At 43.5% G+C, this 22117-nt stretch overlaps 1 protein-coding gene across 1 annotated transcript; it reads left to right on the top strand.

Annotated features, from left to right (window-relative positions):
• Positions 1-293: 293 nt before the first annotated feature.
• LOC124862520 (protein FAM117A-like) lies at positions 294-21480 on the top strand. The gene is made up of 8 exons (XM_047356488.1): positions 294-778; positions 9001-9146; positions 13341-13436; positions 13588-13689; positions 15767-15883; positions 17306-17531; positions 17622-17796; positions 21155-21480. The coding sequence occupies exons 1-8, from the start codon at positions 640-642 to the stop codon at positions 21366-21368; spliced, it is 1215 nt and encodes a 404-aa protein (XP_047212444.1). The 5' UTR covers positions 294-639; the 3' UTR covers positions 21369-21480.
• Positions 21481-22117: the final 637 nt, after the last annotated feature.

Below are 22117 nucleotides of genomic sequence, written 5' to 3'. Positions count from 1 at the left end.
CATATAAGGAGCCCCTGAGGCCCTGAGCCATGCATTGGGAGAGCACACATACCCACTGTGAACGGATCTAAGGTCTGTGTTTAAATGGAGGAGGGGATGGATGGGCCATGCCCTGCAAAGCAGAACAAAAATCTTAACAAAGTGGGTGGGAATTTTTTGGAGGTGATGGGGGGTGGAGGGGCTAAACTCTCCTTTAAGAAGATAGATGGATGTGACGTCCAATAGGCGTTCAGTAATATTCTGCAGCGACCAACCAGATCAGCCTGTCTTACAAATAAAATGCCACACGAGTTTCTTACACAGGTTGAGCTGTTGTCATTCTGCCGAGACGGGAATCAAACTACCAAATGTAAGGCGATCGCATCACTTCTGATGTATTATACACGGATCTAGACTGTAGACTTCACTACGCTTGTCTTTCTGATTTTCTCCGCTTAGACGAAACAGCAAGGCGAGAAAAATGACTGTTACTATCACAAAAGAAAGCTTCTGCAGTTTATGCATTCAGCGTCTTGGAGGAACTGATTACAGTTAGAAAAAGAAGCAGCTGTGAACGACGGGGACACAACTTGACACAAGCTGAGTGTGTGTTTTCTTAAGCGCGGCTCGGTTGTGGGAGAGAAGTGTGTGAGTGCGTGGATGCGTGGGGGGGGGATGACGGGCAGGAGTGGAGGAGCGCCCCGGGGATGCAGCAACCCCAGCCTGCAGCCCCTCCGAGCCACCGTCCCGTTCCAGCTCCAGAGAGGCTCCGTTCTCCTCTGCAGGGAGCACAAAGCTGGTAAATGCACAAGCAACAGTAGGGGATCACCCCTATGCACTGCAGAGACACCAAAGTTTGTTTTCACTCACCTTATAAGTGTTATTTTGCTTAGAAAATGCAGGACAAAGCTTTACTTTTTTGGTAATAAGGAAATATTTCCACTCTTTATGAAACAACGTGCTGTCAAGTTAAACAGCAATGACTGACAATTGGTAACATTATTAAATCTAGATAAAAGGGTACTTTCTAAATCTAATAGGCCTTTATGATCAATATCTTTTTTATATATATGTAACAGGGTTGTTGTAAAACTGATAAATGCAGGAAAACTGCAGTTTATTTGAACACCAGGTATTAAAGGCTCTATCCAGCAGTGCATGTTTTTCATCTGACAAGAAAAACACACCTTAAACTATGAAACTTGGGGCTACATGGTGGTGCAGTTGGTAGCACTGTTGCCTTATAGCAAGAAGGTCTTGGGTTCGATTCCTGGCCGGGGGTCTTTCTGCATGGAGTTTGCATGTTCTCACTGTGCATGCGTAGGTTCTCATCAGGTACTCTGGCTTCCAAAGACATGCCTGTTAGGTTAATTGGTCTCTGTAAATTGCCCTTAGGCGTGTGAATGAGTGTGTCTGCATGGTTTTGTTCCCCTGCAATGGACTGGCAACCCATCCAGGGTGTACCCCGTCTCCTGCCCATACACTGCTGGAGAAGCACCAGCTTTCCACGCAAGCCACTATGGACGGAGCGGTATAGAAAACGACTGACTACGAAACGTTTTAAAAAGCACATTAGAAATTTGAAAACATTTATTCTGCCTTTTACGTATTTGGTTGATGACATCAGAAGCAGAATAATTGAGCAGATCAGCTGGCATTAGTAACCATTATGTCAGACAAGTGCGTTTTGAGAACTTTCAGTGTGGATTTGGAAACATTTGAGTTGCAAGGGGTTGAACCGTGTGAGACTCCAATGATGGATGCTACTGTGAAGGGCCGCAGCTAACCATGACTATGACAGTGATTGTTTTCAGACATATGGTCATGCTGTGTGAACTACTGCTTTAGCTTTATCAACTTCTTTCCTTCTGGTGCTGACTGGAATGATGGCGAAGGGTTAGGTACTGTAGGTGCATTAATATTGGGCCTAACTGATAGGAGTTGTGCCCTGCTGTCCAGGGTGGACCCCGCCTCTCGCCCATAGACTGCTGGAGATAGGCACCAGCTCCCCTGCGACCCACTATGGAATAAGCGGTAGAAACTGACTGACTGACTGAAAGGAGTTGGCCAATTTAAAATCTCTCCTATTTTCAATGAAAGAAGCAGGTGATGCTGCAGTTCTGTATGAAACTTTGTTGGGACTTGAAGGTCATCTTAATGGAACAATTCCACCAGCTCATATGATGTTTAAAACAACTTGGTTGATTATTGAAGATTTTTGCTAATGAAATCCGACCAATCCAGTCTGTCCTGGTCATCTTCACATCCCGTGCTCATGATTGCCAAATTTAATTGAAATCCGTGCTGTGTCTTCATGTTCCATTCAAGCATTTTGCTGCCACCACACAGTAAACACCTTTAAAAGGGGAAATAGAATAAAAACATACAAATAAACACAGAAGAAATTCAACAAGAAAAACTGCAAATGGACATGTTTAAAAGGGCGCTGATCGTTTGTCTTATGCCCTATGTGATGTCATCAGCGACACGTACATTTAGAAGCTTTTTTTGGGAAGGCAGATTTTATATTCTTTTTAATAACAATTTCCACAAACTATTAAAACAAATCAAAAAGCTGACTATGACATGTTCTATGAGTGACAAGAGGTATCTAAACTGAGTTTGGAAAAGTCTGGCTAACAGTGTTGAAGGAAAAGCAAGAAGGTAGATCTTTGTCATGATCTTAACAGGAGAAGTTCAGTTTGACTAACTCCAGCCCTGTGGTCTTAAAACAAAAAATGCAACACGTTCTGAGAAAGCTATGTCAACAAAAGGAGGTTGCTAACCCTGAAACATAACTTTCCACTCATAATATTATTTTGACACTCCGCTTTCCCCTTCGCACTATGACCTGCTGGATTTCTGTAGAGTTTATGCATGACGCTAACACAGCAGCAGGACTTTTTAAGGCCTCTTTGTTTCTCTCAGAGTGCTTGTTATGTTAACTAGGTCCATGAAAGTCACATCTGCATGTTATTTATACTTTCTGTCTGCCCTGCGACCCCGGCCAAAGACAGCGTACTGTGGATGTGCTTACAGGTCGGTGATAAATAAACTAGCATCTTGTGGTGAGAATTCCTGGCCTTATGTAGCTTTGCTCCAGGTCATAGGCATGATCCACACCTGCCAGGGGGCACAAAAAGCTGCCAACATGCACATGCTCGCACAGTATTGCACCAGTGCAAGTCTTAAAGGGGACATAGCATGCTTTTATTTAGTTTTTTAAAGATGTTTTTTTGGCACTAGACACCTTTATTTTAAATTTTTTGACAGTAGGCAAACAGGAAAGAAGGGCCGAGTCATTTGGCAAAGGTTGCCAGGTCCAGGACTTGAACCTGGGATGGCCACATCGAGGACTGTAGCTCCTATATGTGGTTGCGTGCTTAAACCCTACGCCACCAGCGCAGTGCCCCATATAATGCTTTTAAATCCTTCCTTTTCACACTTAAATCATTTAGCTGTGGTCTATATAAAGTGGAACTGCAATGCTTTGGTCTGAACTCCTTGTTCTTGTAGCTCCACAGGCTCCTCTTTTACCTGTTCTGAGGTGCGTCTGAGAGCAACTTGTTTTGGTGCGGTCTCTTTAAATGCTATTGAGGCACTTTACATCCCACACTTCTCTAGGTCAAAGAGCGTACCAGTCCAACCCTTTCGGCCATTTTTGTAGTTTGATACCAGCGACACAATTATCTAGAACAGCAGAAACTGAGAAAAGGGGCAAAAACAATGCTAAACTGTTTATGTAATAACATTCAAAACTGTACAGTTATGTCCTCAAGGAGCTAAAAGCAGCACACAGTGCTAACATAAGCAGAAGGCATGATGCTACTGCTATCAAAACAATGGCCAAGACGGCACATCAAAACACAATAAATTCATGTCTAAAATAAAGTTTGTTGTCATTTTAGCTTTATTTTCAGCTTATCACTTTGATGTGTCCATCGTTTCCATAGACAGAAAGAACTGACCCCTTAATCAGGTGAAGTCTTTCAGTAAATACTTTTTGAGGTTGCTGAAGCCACTGGTCCTTGAATGTGGGTACATTTCCATGAAAAATAAAATTTAACCAGGCACTTCGAAGTGGTTCTGATGTTGGGGGACGATGTGGGTTAATACACCCAACAACCGAACATTTAGACTTACCCACTTGAAGCTTCGGCATACTTGAGCTTGGGATACAAAATCGCAGCGGGAAATAAAAATGGCGGATACACTGAATTGGGACCCGGAAGTCCATGACCTTGTTTAGCTGTTCTGCAGCAAATACTGTGACGTAACAGTTCAAAAAAACACAGTAGAGAATAGAGAAAAGTGAAAATTATGACCCAAACACAGTATAAAGATATCTACGCAGCACCTGGAGACTAAATTCAACTTTTCTGCACTCCTACAGACTCCAAGTACACAACAAAATGTATTTAAGTGCTAAAAAAGTAAATTTTGCATGATATGCCCCCTTTCAAGCACTGACACTGATCAGTTCCTCTAAGATGTTAGTTGCATTAGTTCTTTATCTTCTACCTCCAGGAATTAAGACGTTTTGCTTAACTTATAATGTGATCTTTAACAATAGGATTTCTGAATGAATTTCAATAGTTTTCCTTGAACCTTCATTGCTTTTTAAAATTTCTGTGCAGAAATCTGCCTAAAAATGATTAAAGTTGACATTCAAATAGGCAGACACGTCTTTAGTACAGATAGTATCTGGAAATCATTTGTAAGAACTATAAATAAAATTGCAGTAAACATTTTACTGCACTTTTGTTGTTTGTTTTCCCCTGAAGGTCAGAATAGGGGACTTACAAATTCACCCAGAGTTCAAAGACCTTATGAAAGCCTTATAAACTTTTGAACAAAAAACAGTATGGCTGCTAAAAGTAAAAGTAAAATGCAATGAGGTATGACTCTGCACGTCTGCACAGCACTGTGTTTGTTACATGCAGGGTTACCACAAGCCAAATGTGGTCAAACAGTCAGGAGGTCACTGCTGTCCTTTAAAGGGAGTTATTTAAATATAAGGACCCTTGCAAAATGATTGTCATCTTTTCAAATGTTTAACATTTAGTTGTGTTACAATCACAAACTAAGATAAAGACACAGGGTTTTCAGTCTGTTTTTTTCTAGAACCACCTTTTCTTCAATCACAACTCTATCTCCACTAACGTTCTAGAAACTATATGTTTTTCCATTCTTTATAAAATAGCTTAAGCTCAGTAAATTGGATGGAGAGCATCTTTAAACAACAATTTTCAGGTCTTGCCTCATATTCTAAATTGAAATTAGGTCTGGACTTTGATTGGGCCATTCCAACAAACGGATAAACTAAACCTTTCCATCATTCCTCTGCCTGTATGTTTTGGGCTGTTGTCTTGCTGGAACATCCACCCCAGTCTCAAGCCTGTTGCAGCCTCTAACTGTTTTTTTTTCCAGAATTACCCTGCTTTTAGCTCCATTTTTCTTTCCATCAACTCTGAGGAGTTTTCCTGTACCTGTTGGAGTAAAGCATCCCCTCAGCTTGGTGCTGCCACCACCATGTTTCATAGTGTGGGTGTAGGTGTTTCTGACCGACAGCAGCAGGTGTGACTGGGGAGCATCTTCTCCTGAACCAGATCAATAAGTACTGGTGCCCCCCAGGGGTGTGTTCTATCCCCACTCCTCTTCTCCCTGTACACAAATGACTGCACCTCACCGGACTCGTCCGTGAAACTCCTGAAGTTTGCAGATGACACCATTGTCATTGGTCTGATCCAGGACGGTGATGAGTCTGCATACAGACAGGAGGTGGATCGACTGATACACTGGTGTAGTCAGAACTATCCGGGAACTCAATCCACTCAAGACTGTAGAAATGGTATGGAACTTTTGGAGAACACCACCCATATACACCCCCTCACCATCCTCAACAACACTGTATTGGCTGTGGACCACTTCAGGTTCTTAGGAACCACCATCTCTGAGGACCTGAGATGGTCTTCACACATAGACACTGTTCGAAAGAAGGCCCAGCAGAGACTGTACTTCCTGAGGCAACTCAAGAAGTTCAACCTTCCACAGGAGCTGTTGGTCATCTTCTACACTGCCATCATTCAGTCTGTCCTGTCTTCATCCATCTCAGTGTGGTTTGGCTCATCCACCAAACAGGACAGGTCCAGACTGCAACGAATAATCAGGAATGCAGAGAGAATAATCAGAGCTGACCTTCCCTCCATCCAGGACTTATACAGGTCTAGGGTCAAGAAAAGAGCTGCTAAAATCTCTGCAGACCCCACACACCCTGCACATAAACTGTTCAGAGTTTCAGGTCGCCGCTACAGAGCACTGTTCACTAAAACCAGCCGCCACAGAGACAGTTTCTTCCCCCAGGCTGTTTCTCTGATGAACATTTAATAGAGTACCAAACAACAGCATACAGATGTTGCAAATGCAGCTTTTTATTTATATAAAGTACAGACCAAAAGTTTGGACACACCTTCTCATTCAAAGAGTTGTCTTTATTTTCATGACTATAAATATTGTAGCTTCACACTGAAGGCATCAAAACTATGAATTAACACATGTGGAATTATATACTGAACAAAAAAGTGTGAAACAACTGAAAATATGTCTTATATTCTGGGTTTTTCAAAGTATCCACCTTTTGCTTTGATTACTGCTCCGCACACTCTTGGCATTCTGTTGATGAGCTTCAAGAGGTAGTCACCTGAAATGGTTTTCCAACAGTCTTGAAGGAGTTCCCAGAGTTGCTTAGCACTTGTTGGCCCTTTTGCCTTCACTCTGCGGTCCAGCTCACCCCAAACCATCTCAATTGGGTTCAGGTCCGGTGACTGTGGAGGCCAGGTCATCTGACGCAGCACCCCATCACTCTCCTTCTTGGTCAAATAGCCCTTACACAGCCTGGAGGTGTGTTTGGGGTCATTGTCCTGTTGAAAAATAAATGATGATCCAACTAAACACAAACCGGATGGAATAGCATGCTGCTGCAAGATGCTGTGGTAGCCATGCTGGTTCAGTATGCCTTCAATTTTGAATAAATCCCCAACAGTGTCACCAGCAAAGCACCCCCACACTATCACACCTCCTCCTCCATGTTTCACGGTGAGAACCAGGCATGTGGAGTCCATCCGTTCACCTCTTCTGTGCCGCAAAAAGACACGGTGGTTGGAACCAAAGATCTCAAACTTGGACTCATCATACCAAAGCACAGATTTCCACTGGTCTAATGTCTATTCCTTGTGTTCTTTAGCCCAAACAAGTCTCTTCTGCTTGTTGCCTGTCCTCAGCAGTGGTTTCCTAGCAGCTATTTTACCATGAAGGCCTGATTCACACAGTCTCCTCTTAACAGTTGTTCTAGAGATGTGTCTGCTGCTAGAACTCTGTGGCATTGACCTGTTCTCTAATCTGAGCTGCTGTTAACCTGCGATTTCTGAGGCTGGTGACTTGGATGAACTTATCGTCCGCAGCAGAGGTGACTCTTGGTCTTCCTTTCCTGGGGCGGTCCTCATGTGAGCCAGTTTCTTTGTAGCATTTGATGGTTTTTGCGACTGCACTTGGGGACACTTTCAAAGTTTTCCCAATTGTTCGGACTGAGTGACCTTCATTTCTTAAAGTAATGATGGCCACTCGTTTTTCTTTACATAGCTGCTTTTTTCTTGCCATAATACAAATTCTAACAGTCTATTCAGTAGGACTATCAGCTGTGTACTGTATCCACCTCCTGCACAACACAACTGATGGTCCCAACCCCATTTATAAGGCTTGAAATCTCACTTATTAAACCTGACAGGGCACACCTGTGAAGTGAAAACCATTTCAGGTGACTACCTCTTGAAGCTCATCAACAGAATGCCAAGAGTGTTTGTAGCAGTAATCAAAGCAAAAGGTGGCTACTTTGAAGAACCTAGAATATAAGACATATTTTCAGTTGCTTCACACTTTTTTGTTCAGTATATAATTCCACATGTGTTAATTCATAGTTTTGATGCCTTCAGTGTGAAGCTACAATATTCATAGTCATGAAAATAAAGAAGACACACCTTCTCTTATGAATGAGAAGGTGTGTCCAAACCTTTGGTCTGTACTGTATGTGTATATTTGTATATTGTATATATGTATACTCATTAATGCAAAAAACAAAACCCAGAGAGCAAAGTGTACCGGAGTCAAATTCCTTGTTTGTATTTATGAACTTGGCAATAAAGCTGATTCTGATTCTGATTCTAAGCTGCTTCTCTCATTATTACTCTGCTTTTTCAATCTGTCAGTTTAGGTGGACCCAAGTCTTGGTAGGTTTGCAGTTGAACAACAGAAACATTTAATTATACCGCTTCATGCATAGTGGATCGCGGGGAGCTGGTGCCTATCTCCAGCAGTCTATGGGCGGGAGGCGGGGTACACCCTGGGCAGGTTGCCAGTCCATTGCAGGGCAACACACAAACAACCAAGCACACACTCAGTCACACACCTAAGAGCAATTTAGAGAGACCAATTAACCTAACAGGCATGTCTTTGGACTGTGGGAGGAAGCCGGAGTACCCGTTGAGAACCCACTCTGTGATATGTTCAAAGCTTCTTGGGATTTTGTTTTATAACCTAACCTTGCTTAACACTTCTCCACAACTCTCTCCCAGACCTGTCTGCTGTGTTCCTTGAACTTCATGATGCTCTTTGTTTACTAATGCTCTCCAACAAGCTGATGAGGCTTTCACAGAACACCTGAATTTATACTAAAATTCATTCATATGGACTCTACTTACAAATAAGTGGACATCTGATGAAGATCGTTGTGCCCGTTTTTATTTTTTGGTATCAAAGTAAAAAAGACTGAATACAAGCTGTATCTTTGAGAACTTTATTCGTAAAACATTTTGAAACTAAAGCGGCCATTTTCTTTCCACTTTAAATTCATGCACTACTTTATGTTTGTCTGTCACATAAAACTCCAATGAAATATATGACGCTCAACACCAAGCTAAAACATACACTTGTCACTTATTGGATGTATATTTTTTCTGTTTTCAAAAGTTGACAGAAACGCTGCCCGCCCACCAAGACCCACAATTCGTCGAACTCTTTCTTTGGATACAATCGTTGGACCGTATCTGCAGGGGCACTGGCCCAAAGAGGCAGAGGGCACACCGGTTGCCTGTGTCAATGACAAAGCCACTCAGGTAAATGCCAGTATATTTTACAACCTTCCAATTAGTAATTATGCTTCAATAGAAGTTACAGTAATTAAAGGAAAACTGGACAAGATGAATGTCAGCTTGGGTTGCACCAGAGTTAGCTGGTCCAGGAACGTATTTCCCATAAAACCTGTGTGTTGCAGAGGAGAAAGCAGACAGGTTTAACTCCAGGTGCTCGTCAGCTCTCCGTCTTGTGTATGTAAAGACAAGATATCTGATGTAGGCTCTGCAGGTGTCTGGGGGGTGTGTGTTCCAGTTTGATACAGCGGGTGGAAAGCAGCCAACTGGAAATAGTTGTTTTGTTCTTCTTCAAACTGCTGTTTCTCCCTTGCTTTCCCTCCACCACCCCTCGACTGTATTTGTCCCAAACTAGTTCATAAAGCCCAGACTTCACATTGCAGAGTTTCACACATGTTCATCTTTGCTCATGACACAGTTTAAAGCTTGCATGAACCCCCTTTGCCTCCATTGTGAGAAAAAGACCCCTCCTGACCTCATTATACAGACACCCCATCCCCCCAGTGCTCCCCTGAAGCCCACTACCGACCCACCTCCGCTCGCCAAACTTCCTTTGCATTATGTCAGATGGTATTACAGCCCCCTCGCATGCAATTTAATCCTTTTTCATGCACTAAGCAGAAATATCACTGAGCTTGACTTGTTTTCGTTTAAAAATCAGAAAAAAGTCAGAATTTTACACTTTAATTGCTGATTCAATTCTGTATCAGATAACCACATCATTATTGAAAGTATCTGAGGTCACTTCAGTCAGCAAGAGATAGCACATCTTTAAGCTCATCTCTGACTCAGGAGTTTGAGCTCAGTTCTAATGCTAGCAGGCTGATATTTATGGTGCATGGTGCAGCTGGTAGAAATCTCATTACTTCCGCAATTACTTGGCTAATTATTCTTATTAATGAAATCTGTGTAGCAGTTCTAAATAAAACACAGTTTTGATTATTTAGAGATGCTTTGTTATGAATGATACATGTTCTGCACTCAGCTTAGATCATCGTAACCTTAGATGGATTCTGCAAAACTCTACATGTGGTTCCCATTCATTCACACACACACACACACACACACACACACACACACACACACACACACACACACACACACACACACACACATACACACACACACACAGATGCTAAAGGCCCCGTAAATGCTGTGTAAGGGGCTTCGCCTGCCGTTTGGAGCAACTAGGAGTTCAGTGAAAGGAAAACCTGAAAAAAATCACTAATGCTTACTGGATTCTGCATCTAGGCACTTTGATTTTATAAAGTTTTATATAATCCATTAAAAGGTTGTTCATATTTCAGCCTATATATAAGTGGATCAACTGACCCACTGGTCATTGCAATTCCTTGGCCCATACTTCTATGGTGGCTTCTTGGCTTAATGTCCTTCTGATTCCTTTTTGACTTCTTACATAATTTCTAAACCAAAATAAGCATTAACTATTGCTGAAAACGATTAAATCTATAAGTAACTATGTCTGACATTTTTATAGATTTACATTGGTTCGTTGGAAAAAGAAAGACAAGCAGGGCAAGTTTATTTGTTTAGTAACATTCATACAAATGGCAATCCAAGTGCTAAATAAGACCGGAACTAGTTTAGTATAGCACCAGACAATCCCACCCATTTCCCCAGTCCATTAATTATTGTGTTATAATTAAACTCAGTCCTCAGATATAGTTATTACATGACAGAAGCTCTAGATGCATCACTGTTAAGATGTATCATGATTATGATCATTCAAAACATTTACCAGCGAAGAATCAGTACATTGTAAAACAATACACCATCTTTTACTATATAGACTCACATAAGCTCTAAAAATTTTAATGCTATTGTTAAGCATACAAAAACACAGCTGATTCCATTCAGTCATTGTCTGGTAAATAAAATGAAACCTAGATGGAGATTATGTCTGTGAATATTAAGTACCCCTTGTTGGTACCTCAGGATTTTGAAGTTAAATCAACACTCTGCTCTATAAAAAGAGACATATTGCCAGTTTGCTTGTGTGGAGTGTATTAACACAATGCCAAGGAAGAAAGAAACAACTAATGACTTTGAGAAGTAATTCTTGCTGTCCATTCAATTGTGAAGAGTTAAAAGAGTTCAAATCAATCATTCACCATTGAAAAAGATTTTTCTTAAGTGGAAAACATGTAAGACCAAGCTTTCCATGGTTGGACGTCTCAACAAATTCACAACAAAGAGAGACTCCATCTGAGTGTCTACAGGCCTCAGGTAGCAGTTTAATGGTTTATGTTCTTAGGCAGGATAATAAGGAAAAGCACTGAACTAGTATGGATTGTTTTGAAAGGATGCTAGAAGAGAGCCTCTTCTCTTATAAACAAGATGGTATATTTGAATGTATTTGAATGGATCAGGAGGCATCTGAAACACCATTAAGACAGATCAGACAAAAGTAGAGATGTTTGGTGAAAACTAAGCACAAAATAGTACCGAGTGAGGTTAAAGGAACTAAACACCTTGTAGTCATTGTGTCAGGCAGTAAAGAACCATTTTGCGTACCAAAGTACTCCAGAGTTTAAGAGAGGTAATTTTCCTGACAGATGAAGCTTGGTCCAACCTGTGTCATCACCAAGACAATGATCCCACAAACAGCAGCGAATCTATAACAGAATGGCTAAAAAGGAAAAGATTAAAAGTGTTTCTACAGCACAAAGTCCGAGGCCTTAAGAGAGCCGTGCAGAAACAAATGTCTGCAAACCTCAATGAAGTGAAACAAGGTTGGAGAAAAGAACAGGACAATTTTTCCACAAGAGTGTGAGAAACTGATTAAAGGTAGATGTGATTCTATGAGCTATTGGACCATGGTGTGTACTTTATTTACTTGCAGCTTTTAGATTTTCTCTTTATCTTTGCTTAATAACTAATGAAAGTGTGGAATCTGTTGTGTGTTTTTGATCTCTGGGGGATAGATTTAAACAAATTGAGAACCTAATTAAAACCAGACAATTTTTATCATGATCATTTTGCCATAACTATAGATATAAGTTGTTGCTATGTTCCTTTTAGATAGAAACATTAGCCACGAAGGCCAAATTCTCAAATACATTTTAGGTCTTTTTATAGGACGGTGTCCCATGATGCTTGGCTCATGTTATGGGAAGGGTGGGATGTTAGAGTTGGATGATTGCATGGGGGAGGGGGTTTTAGTAGATGTAACTTTATGCCAATGTCACTGGATGACTCACTCATGCTGTATTCTGACCTATTTAACCTTCTGGACATTCAAATAGACTGAAGGGGACATGATATCTGTTTTTTTTTTCCTGCAGGCAGATATGGAAGTAATGGAAGTAACTTTTCTGTGGAGTTGTGAGGCTGATAGCTAGATATGAGGTTTTATTTCTTGTGCTGCTGGGATCGAAAGCTGTGTGACCTCATTTCTAGCTGACTGAGGCCAGCTAATGAGTAGAATGGAGCTTTCAGAGTGGGTCAAGTTGTGTGGGAAGCTGTGCAAATGGATCGATGAGATACCAAAACTTTAGGTACTCGATCCTGTTGAATAGTCCAACCTGGAACTCAACTGATGAGGATGAATGTCCAGTCGTCTGCTCATAACCAGCAGTTTGGGGTGATCCACCAGGATCCAGCTGGCAGAAGATCAAGAGTGAATGTGAAGAATTCGGTATGGATATATTAGAGCAGGGTCTATGGTGGCTGAAAAAGAAGAAGTGCACCAAAGTGTTTGCTTGTTTTTGTTTTTGCCCCTCTCTATGTTAAAAATAGGGTTAGTATATGTGTCTAAGTGCAGTGAGGTGTTGAATTTGTATTTGTTTATGTGGTTTGGATGGGTTTTTTTTAGTGTGTGTGTGTGTGTGTGTGTGTGTGTGTTTGTGGAAGTGGGGCTGTTTTTGCAGCTCACAGTGGTTTCTTGTCATCTTCCTTTGTACAGCTGTTGTGAGACAGGTGTGTGAGACAGCTGTGGGCCTCAGCTTCTGTGTCGTTCTCTCAAGAGGTAGAGCTGATGGTCGTTTGCTGGCTCAGCAATGTAGAGTTCTGCCAAAAGGTCAAAACTGCTGACCACTGGAACCTTACCTAAATAGGCTCCTTTGATCTGCATATCCCCAAACAGCAGTGTGAGAGCCAACACTGGTATCCTTGTTCATCTTACTGTGTGTGTTTTTAAAGACTCCATGTTCCTGGACAGAGGAGACCCGAGGAAGGAGAACTGTGGGTGGGCACAAGCGCTCAGCATCTTGGGGCAGTGCAGAGCACTTGAAGGAGGCAAGTACTGAACTAATAAAGTTTTAAAAAATGCCTTTTCACTCATTATCTTGAAATATTAACAGCACCCTAGGGCAACGTTTGTAACCTTTCGCTTTCAGAGCAAGTCAGACTGGCTCCTAAATCATTTTTATATCCCTTCTGCCCTCAGGTGGCCAAACTGAGGCACCACCTGCAAAAACGCTCCAGGAATGCAGGATATGATCTCCCCCACATCACATTGCCGGCAGGACAGGCAGCAGGCATGACTCAGGTAGCCTTCTGCTAAATGTATTTAGGTATATTTAAGACCAAAATATTCACACCCCTTGCGGATTTAGGCTTAAAGTACATTTTTGATTTTTACTGACATGTTACTTTTGACTAGAATTGATATTAACGTTTTGAAGTGGCCCAGCCAACATCCAAATCTATGGAGGGAGATAAAGATTAGGGTGATGGCAAGGAGGCACAAGTTCACAAGCGAAAATAAATTGTCAACCAGTGGAAACATGGAAAAAGCTGGTCAGCAATTATAAAAGATTGTTTGATTGCTGCAATACCCATAATGATTTCTCCATAACATTTTTGAAAACTTTTTTTAAAAATAATTCAACATTGTTTTATTGCGTTCAGCAAGTTTCCTGTCTCATTTTATATCACAAACTAACTTCTCGACTGAATGAAAATTGTTTTAGATTTAACCAACCATGGTATGAATCATTTTGGGCTTAACACTATAAATACAGTCTGGGTTAGAGGGTTATAGTCAGTTAGCATGGGTATAAATGTCAGTTTTGGACTTTAGATACAGCATTTTTATGACTAATGTTCTAGGTGGAAAGATTAAACAGCATACAACTTCAATGATTTTCAAAACAAGAATTAGGGGGACAACTCTGAGAGTTTTGTGCATTTTTTAAAAACTCAGAATGTAAAAATTATACAGTAAAACGTTTTATTCACCCATCCAGACCACTGAATTCAGTATTCCCAATCACTTTCATGACCGCAGCTGTATAAAATCCAGGTCCTAGCCATGCATACTGCTTCTACAAACATTTGTGAAACAATGGGTCACCCTCAGGAACTCAGTAAATCCCAGTATTGTATCGTGATAGGATGCCACCTGTGCAATAGGTTCAATCGTGAAATGTCTTTGCTGCATAATATTCCACTATTACTGGTATTATAAAATTATAGCAAATGGAAACATGGGTAACTTAGCCATAAAGTTGTAGGACTCATAAAATCACAGAGCAGGGTCAGTGGATGCCGACGAGCATAGCTTGCGTTGATCTGCAATTTTCCGCACTCAATAGCTAAAAGACCTCCAAACATCATGTGGGGCTTCAGAATCTCTCAATAACTTTGCAAAGAGAAAATAGAATGGGTTTCCGTACTGGAGCAGCTGCAGCAGCTGCAGCATAGCTGTACAGTCAGATCCGGTGGCAGAAAGCTGGACTCTAGAGCAGAGGAGACATGTTTCCTCGAGTGACAGATTGTGCCCCTTTGTTTGGCAACCCAATGGATGAGTCTGGGTTGGGTAGTTGCCAGGATATTGGCTCCTGCCCGACTGCGTTGTTTCAGAGGATATTCTGGTGTTTGGCTGTTTATCAGGAGTTGGACCCGACCCCTTCGTACAAGCATAAAGAAAAACACTTAATACTTCGATATACCAAGACATGTTGAGCAATTCCATGCCCTTACATTTATTTGATGTAACAAATAATTCAGATAACCCAAAATTTCAGCTGGACACAATAGGCAAGATTGAAAAGATTTATTGAAAGCTCTGGAAGATGATGGCAGGAAACCACCAGCGGCAGGCTCAGAAGCCTAGTTTAGTAGCTGTGCAGAGTACTGAGAATAATGAGGAACTCAGAATAAAAGCCGCTAACCTTTTCAGAATCAGTTGAGAGATAAGGAGACTGAAATTCAGCTCCTCAGTGTGATGATCCAGTGACAGTATGTGGTTTATTTGCAACTTGTGACATTTATCCAAATATAACTGGGGAGATGGAAGAGTAGTGCAACTGGAAAGTTACTCCAGTGTTGCCTTGGATTATTAGTTCACTCATAAAAACAAAAGCTAAAGTAAATGATTAAAAGCCCAAAATCCCCATGATGAGTAAATGTAAACTTCTGCCAGGCACTGTAAATAAATAAATGTTCCTAAACTCAAGAGATCAACCTGTTCTTCATCCACAAACTTAGCAAAGAAAATTTGTTTTGGTTTAATGCAGTTTGTTGCACCTTGAAAAATACACAGTTTAGTTTTAGCTGTCTTAAAGGCTCCTGTGTTGACTAAATCCTCTGACAGTGGTTGTAATTTATCTGTTTTTCTGTAGACAGTGCCCATGATGTCTCTGAACAGACTTGCACCGCGGCTGAGGCGGAGCGTTGAGGGTCTCAGCTTGGAGCTGGAGGAAGTGTTTGTGTCTGAGAAACCAGATGATCAGCATGAGGTTAGGCCACTAAGTTACAAGAGGGACTGTATAATTCCTAAATCAAGATCAGTGAGGAAAAACAAAGCAAACAAGACTTTTTTCCTGTTTCCATATACAGTGGACCTCAAAAGTGTACACATCCCAGCCAGGTGTTTATGATGTAAAAAACGAGACCAAGACAAATATAACAAAGCTTTATCCACCTTTAAAGTGATATGTACCTTGCACAATTCAACTGAAAATGCATGTAATACAAAAACCTGCAAAAGCCTGGTTGCATAACTGTGCACAACCTTGAACTTATAATTTGTTCAAGCGTCTTTTGGTCCAGTTTAAGCATTCAGTTTTGTTTGATACATACCTACCATCAATGATATTAAAAATGAATAGCTTTACATAAAGGTTACTTAGCCTAGTTGGATTTACCAGACATTTGCTCATTTGCATCCTTCAGCTGAAGATATAGTCATCAATAATTGGACTAATTATAAGACAACAACGACACTACAAATACTTGACATTTCACCACAACGGTTGAAAAGATGAGAAGACAAAACTGGTCACTTAAGGTGCTGCAGGAACAGGAAAACATGGAGGTGGCAGCATCATGATCTGGGATCACTTTTTTTCAGATGAAACTTGGGTTTTTGTCAAGGCCAAGACCAAGTCCAATTATAAAATACAAGTTTAACCAAAGCAGTGTACAATAATATCTATATAAAACCTAGACATAAAACAGATAATAGAAAGAAACAATGCCTTTCAGGTTTGACCTAAAACTTTGGGGTGTCTACAAGAAAGCTGAAGATGAAGAGATTTCTGACTTCATCAGAAGTTCAGAACTAAATCGGACTAAAAGTCTATGGTGTCATCTGAAGAAGGCCATGGACAAGAGATATCCTCCCAATCTGAGAGAGTTGAAGAATTTTTACAAGGCAGTGTGGGCAAGTATTTCCAAGTCGAGATCTGTGATGCTGATAGACTCTGACCAAAGAAGTCTGAATGCTGACATTTATTAAAAATGTGCTTCAACAAAATATTAATTTAAGGTACCCAGTTTATTGCACCTTTATCTTTATTTTTTACCCCAAAAAATATGTTTTTACTATTTCTGTTGTACGCAGTGTGTTAGATTAAAAGGGGATACAGTTACATCACAAAAGCCTAACATTTTAATAAGGGTATGGACACTTTTGAGAATCACTGGAAATTCAGTTTATTCAAAGCTCTGATTGAGTTCGTTTGCATTATCTCATGCACAGTCCGTTTTAGTTAATTAATGCCTTACAGATGTGTCATATTTCTCATTCAATATAAGCATAGAAATATTTGTATAATGACCTGTTTGTCTTGAAACTGGTTTATATTATTCATAATAATGTGAAACCGTTAAAATCATTTAGCTTTTCGTTGCCTTAAATTACGTCTTGAATATTTCAGATTTTGGATATCCCAGATGGCCACAGGGCTCCCGTCCCCGCTCAGAGATGCAGCAGCGGCTCCCAGAGTGAACCCTCTCCAGGACCCCTGGATCCTTCTCTTCTGTCACCTTCCCAGTCTCCATGTCCTCTTGATTTTTCACTCCTGTCTGCTTCTAGTTCTCCATACCACCTGAATGCATCACTTTCGTGCCTTTCCCCGCCACTGTGTCCCATGTTGGAGCCAGGTTGGACTCTGGACTTTGTCAAAGCATGACATTGAAATATCAGTTATTAGTTCCTGTGTTGATACAGTGATAATGTACGTTCCTGTGCAGAGCCTGCAGAGTGTGGGGGCTTGCGTCCTTCTCCATCAACATCGCTTCCTTCATTTGCACTGGAACCTCCTCTGCAGCAGCCGTGCTCCTCTTCCCCTCGTCCCAACAAAACGTACTCCTTCCAGCGCGAGCCACCAGAAGGCTGCGAGCGAGTTCGAGTATGTGGGGAAGCAATGTAAGGTGTTTTTTTTCGTTCGTTCGTCGTCTTCCGCTTATCCAGGACCGGGTCGCGGGGGCAGCAGACTCAGCAGAGACGCCCAGACGTCCCTCTCTCCAGACACCTCCTCCAGCTCCTCCAGGGGGAGCCCAAGGCGTTCCCAGGCCAGCCGAGAGACATAGTCCCTCCAGCGTGTCCTAGGCCGTCCCCTGGGCCTCCTCCCGGTGGGACGTGCCTGGAACACCTCCCGAGGAAGGCGTCCAGGAGGCATCCGGTATAGATGCCCGAGCCACCTCAACTGGCTCCTCTCAATGTGGAGGAGCAGCGGCTCTACTCCGAGCTCCTCCCGGATGGCCGAGCTCCTCACCCTATCTCTAAGGGAGTGCCCGGCCACCCTACGGAGGAAGCTCATTTCAGCCGCTTGTATCCGTGATCTCGTTCTTTCGGTCATGACCCAAAGTTCATGGCCATAGGTGAGGGTAGGAACGTAGACCGACCAGTAAATTGAGAGCTTTGCTTTTCGGCTCAGCTCTCTCTTCACCACAATGGACCGGCACAGCGCCCCCATTACTGTGGCAGCTGCACCGATCCGTCTGTCGATCTCCCGCTCCATTCTTCCCTCACTCGTGAACAAAACCCCGAGATACTTAAACTCCTCCACTTGAGGCAGGAACTCCCCTCCAACCTGAAGAGGACAAGCCACCCTTTTCCGGTCGAGTACCATGGCCTCGGACTTGGAGGAGCTGATCCTCATCCCAGCCGCTTCACACTCTGCTGCGAACCGCCACAGCGCATGCTGTAGGTCTTGGCTAGAGGGGGCCAGCAGGACCACGTCATCCGCAAAAAGAAGAGACGAAATCCACTGGTCCCCAAACCAGACCCCCTCCGGCCCTTGGCTGCGTCTAGAAATCCTGTCCATAAAAGTTATGAACAGGACCGGCGACAAAGGGCAGCCCTGCCGGAGTCCAACATGCACTGGGAACAGGTCCGACTTAGTGCCGGCAATGCGGACCAAACTCCTGCTCCGCTCGTACAGGGACCGGATGGCCCCTAATAAAGGGCCCCCGATTCCATACTCCTGGAGCACCCCCCACAGGGCATCACGAGGAACACAGTCGAATGCCTTCTCCAGGTCCACAAAACACATGTGAACCGGTTGGGCAAACTCCCATGAACGCTCGAGCAGCCTGTAGAGGGTATAGAGCTGGTCCAGTGTTCCACGGCTGGGACGAAAACCACACTGTTCCTCCTGAAGCCGAGGTTCGACTATCGGTCGGACTCTCCTCTCCAATACCCTGGCATAGGCCTTACCAGGGAGGCTGAGGAGTATGATCCCCCTGTAGTTGGAACACACCCTCCGGTCCCCCTTCTTATAAAGGGGGACCACCACCCCAGTCTGCCAGTCCAGAGGCACTGTCCTCGACCGCCACGCAATGTTGAAGAGGCGTGTCAACCATGACAGCCCTACAACATCCAGACACTTGAGGTACTCAGGGCGGATCTCATCCACCCCCGAAGCCTTGCCACCGCGGAGCTTTTTAACCACCTCGGTGACTTCAGCCTGGGTGATGAAAGAGTCCAACCCCGAGTCCCCAGCCTCTGTTTCCACCACGGAATGCGTGATGGCAGGATTGAGGAGATCCTCGAAGTACTCCTTCCACCGCCCGATAATGTCCTCAGTCGAGGTCAGCAGTCTCCCGCCCCCACTATAAACAGTGTTGGCAAAGCGCTGCTTCCCCCTCCTGAGGCGCCGGACGGTTTGCCAGAATCGCTTCGAGGCCAACCGGTAGTCCTTCTCCATGGCCTCACCGAACTCTTCCCAGGCCCGAGTTTTTGCCTCTGCCACAGCCCGGGCCGCAGCACGCTTGGCCTCACGGTACCCGTCAGCCGCCTCAGGAGTCCCACAAGCCAACCACAGCCGATAGGACTCCTTCTTCAGCTTAACAGCATCCCTTACTGCCGGTGTCCACCACCGGGTTCTGGGATTGCCGCCACGACAGGCACCGCAGACCTTACGGCCGCAGCTATGGGCAGCAGCATCGACAATAGATGCAGAGAACATGGTCCACTCGGACTCTATGTCTCCAACATCCCCCGGGATCTGGTCGAAGCTCTCCCGGAGGTGGGAGTTGAATACATCCCTGGCCGAGGGCTCCGCCAGGCGTTCCCAGCAGACCCTCACTGTGCGCTTGGGCCTGCCGAGTCTGTCCGGCTTTCTCCTCCTCCAGCGGATCCAACTCACCACCAGGTGATGATCAGTGGACAGCTCAGCCCCTCTCTTCACCCGAGTGTCCAAAACATGCGGCCGAAGGTCTGATGATACGACAACAAAGTCGATCATCGACCTCCTGCCTAGGGTGTCCTGGTGCCAAGTGCACTGATGGACACCCTTATGTTTGAACATGGTGTTCGTTATGGACAATCCGTGACTAGCACAGAAGTCCAATAACAAAACACCACTCGGATTCAGATCGGGGAGGCCATTCCTCCCGATCACGCCTCTCCAGGTGTCACTGTCGTTCCCCACGTGGGCGTTGAAGTCCCCAGCAGAATAATGGAGTCCCCGGGAGGGGCGCTATCCAGCACCCCCGACAGGGACGCCAAGAAGGCAGGGTACTCTGCACTACCACTCGGCCCGTAAGCTGAAATGATAGTCAGAGACCTCTCCCCAACCCGAAGGCGCAGGGATACAACCCTCTCATCCACTGGGGTAAACCCCAACACGAGACGGCTGAGCTGGGGGGCAACAAGCAAACCCACACCAGCCCGCCGCCTCTCCCCGTGGGCCACTCCAGAGTAGAAGAGAGTCCAACCCCTCTCAAGGAGATGGGTTCCAGAGCCCACGCTGTGCGTGGAGGCGAGCCCGACTATTTCTAGTCGATATCTCTCGACCTCCCGCACAAGCTCAGGCTCCTTCCCCCCCAGCGAGGTGACATTCCACGTCCCTAGAGCCAGCCTAAGCATCCGGGGATCGGGCCGTTGAGGTCTCCACCTTCGTCCGCCACCCAATCCTCTTTGCACCGGTTCCAAAGACATGCCTGTTAGGTTAATTGGTCACTATAAATTGCCCTTAGGTGTATGAATGAGTGTGTGCATGGTTGTTTGTGTGTTGCCCTGCGATGGACTGGCGACCTGTTCAGGGTGTACCCTGCCTCTCGCCCATAGACTGCTGGAGATAGGCACCAGCTCCCCCGCGACCCACTATGGAATAAGCGGTAGAAAATGACTGACTGACTGTGTTTTTTTTTTCCTAAATAATTTTAGTTCAGCTGTTTGTGTAAAATAATGATTCATGTTGTTGCAGAATGGTGAAAGTATAAGTATTTTAGCAACCTTGACTTTATTCTATGTTCTCCTTGTATCTCTTCACCTCCAGGTCTGCCTATCAAGATGAGCATCCCCTCCAGCCATCCTGTCCGGACCCTAACAAAGTCAACTTTACCCCCCACGGAGGCTCTGCTTTCTGCCCAGTCAGCCTTCTGAAACCCCTGCTGCCCTCCATGGACCTCCTTTTTAGCGGCCTGTCCGTGTCTCCTGTCACTGGCTGCTCGGGTCAGACGTCTCCTACCAGGAATCTGGGCATGCAGTAGTTGGAAATCTGAACAGTGTCTCTCAGGACTACACAACAATACACTGCTGGAACACTTAATAATGTTTTTATGCAGACTGACAATTAAGTATCTCATTGCTGTGGGTCTGTTGACCATTTCTGCCATGCTTTAGGATAATGTGGCCTAAAGTTCAGTTGGTTGATTGATTATTTCTACCTAAAGGATATTTTTTCTGTTGTTTTTTAAATCTCACTGATACTACTTTTATTCTGGGATTCCACCGTAAGAGACAAAGATTAGACTTCAGGATTTAATTTGATCATGTGTTAGAAATCCATGTTTAGAAGTACATTGCCCTTTTCCAGAAAACAAAAAAGGGATTTAATTTGATATGTCTGCAATCTCCCAGGTTTTTGTTTTTTATTATTCATATCAAAGTGAATTTAGTTTCAGCAAGCCAAGCACTCACAACGTATGTAAATTGCTTTTACAGTCTATCCATAACATGTGAACATATTCGTGGTAGATTTCCATGCTAAATGTGTTGATTAAAAATTAATATTTTAACACTTATCCCCTACTTTTCTACAGATGTTAGGATAGACAATATTTATTTTCTTATTTTTCTAAGGGTTTACAGTTATGTATTTGACAAAGAAATGTTGTTTGTTATGTTTGAAATGCATATTACAGGTAGGATTTGATGTTTTTATAGATTTACTTGCCTAAAATTGACATAATTACATCTGCAATGTTATGTCTGTCCTTCTAGGATTTTCCTCAAGTGT

Source organism: Girardinichthys multiradiatus, chromosome X (assembly GCF_021462225.1).
Source record: "Girardinichthys multiradiatus isolate DD_20200921_A chromosome X, DD_fGirMul_XY1, whole genome shotgun sequence".
NCBI lineage: Eukaryota > Metazoa > Chordata > Actinopteri > Cyprinodontiformes > Goodeidae > Girardinichthys > Girardinichthys multiradiatus.
Note: the sequence above shows the minus strand (reverse complement) of the source record. Positions and strands in the feature narration are given on the sequence as shown.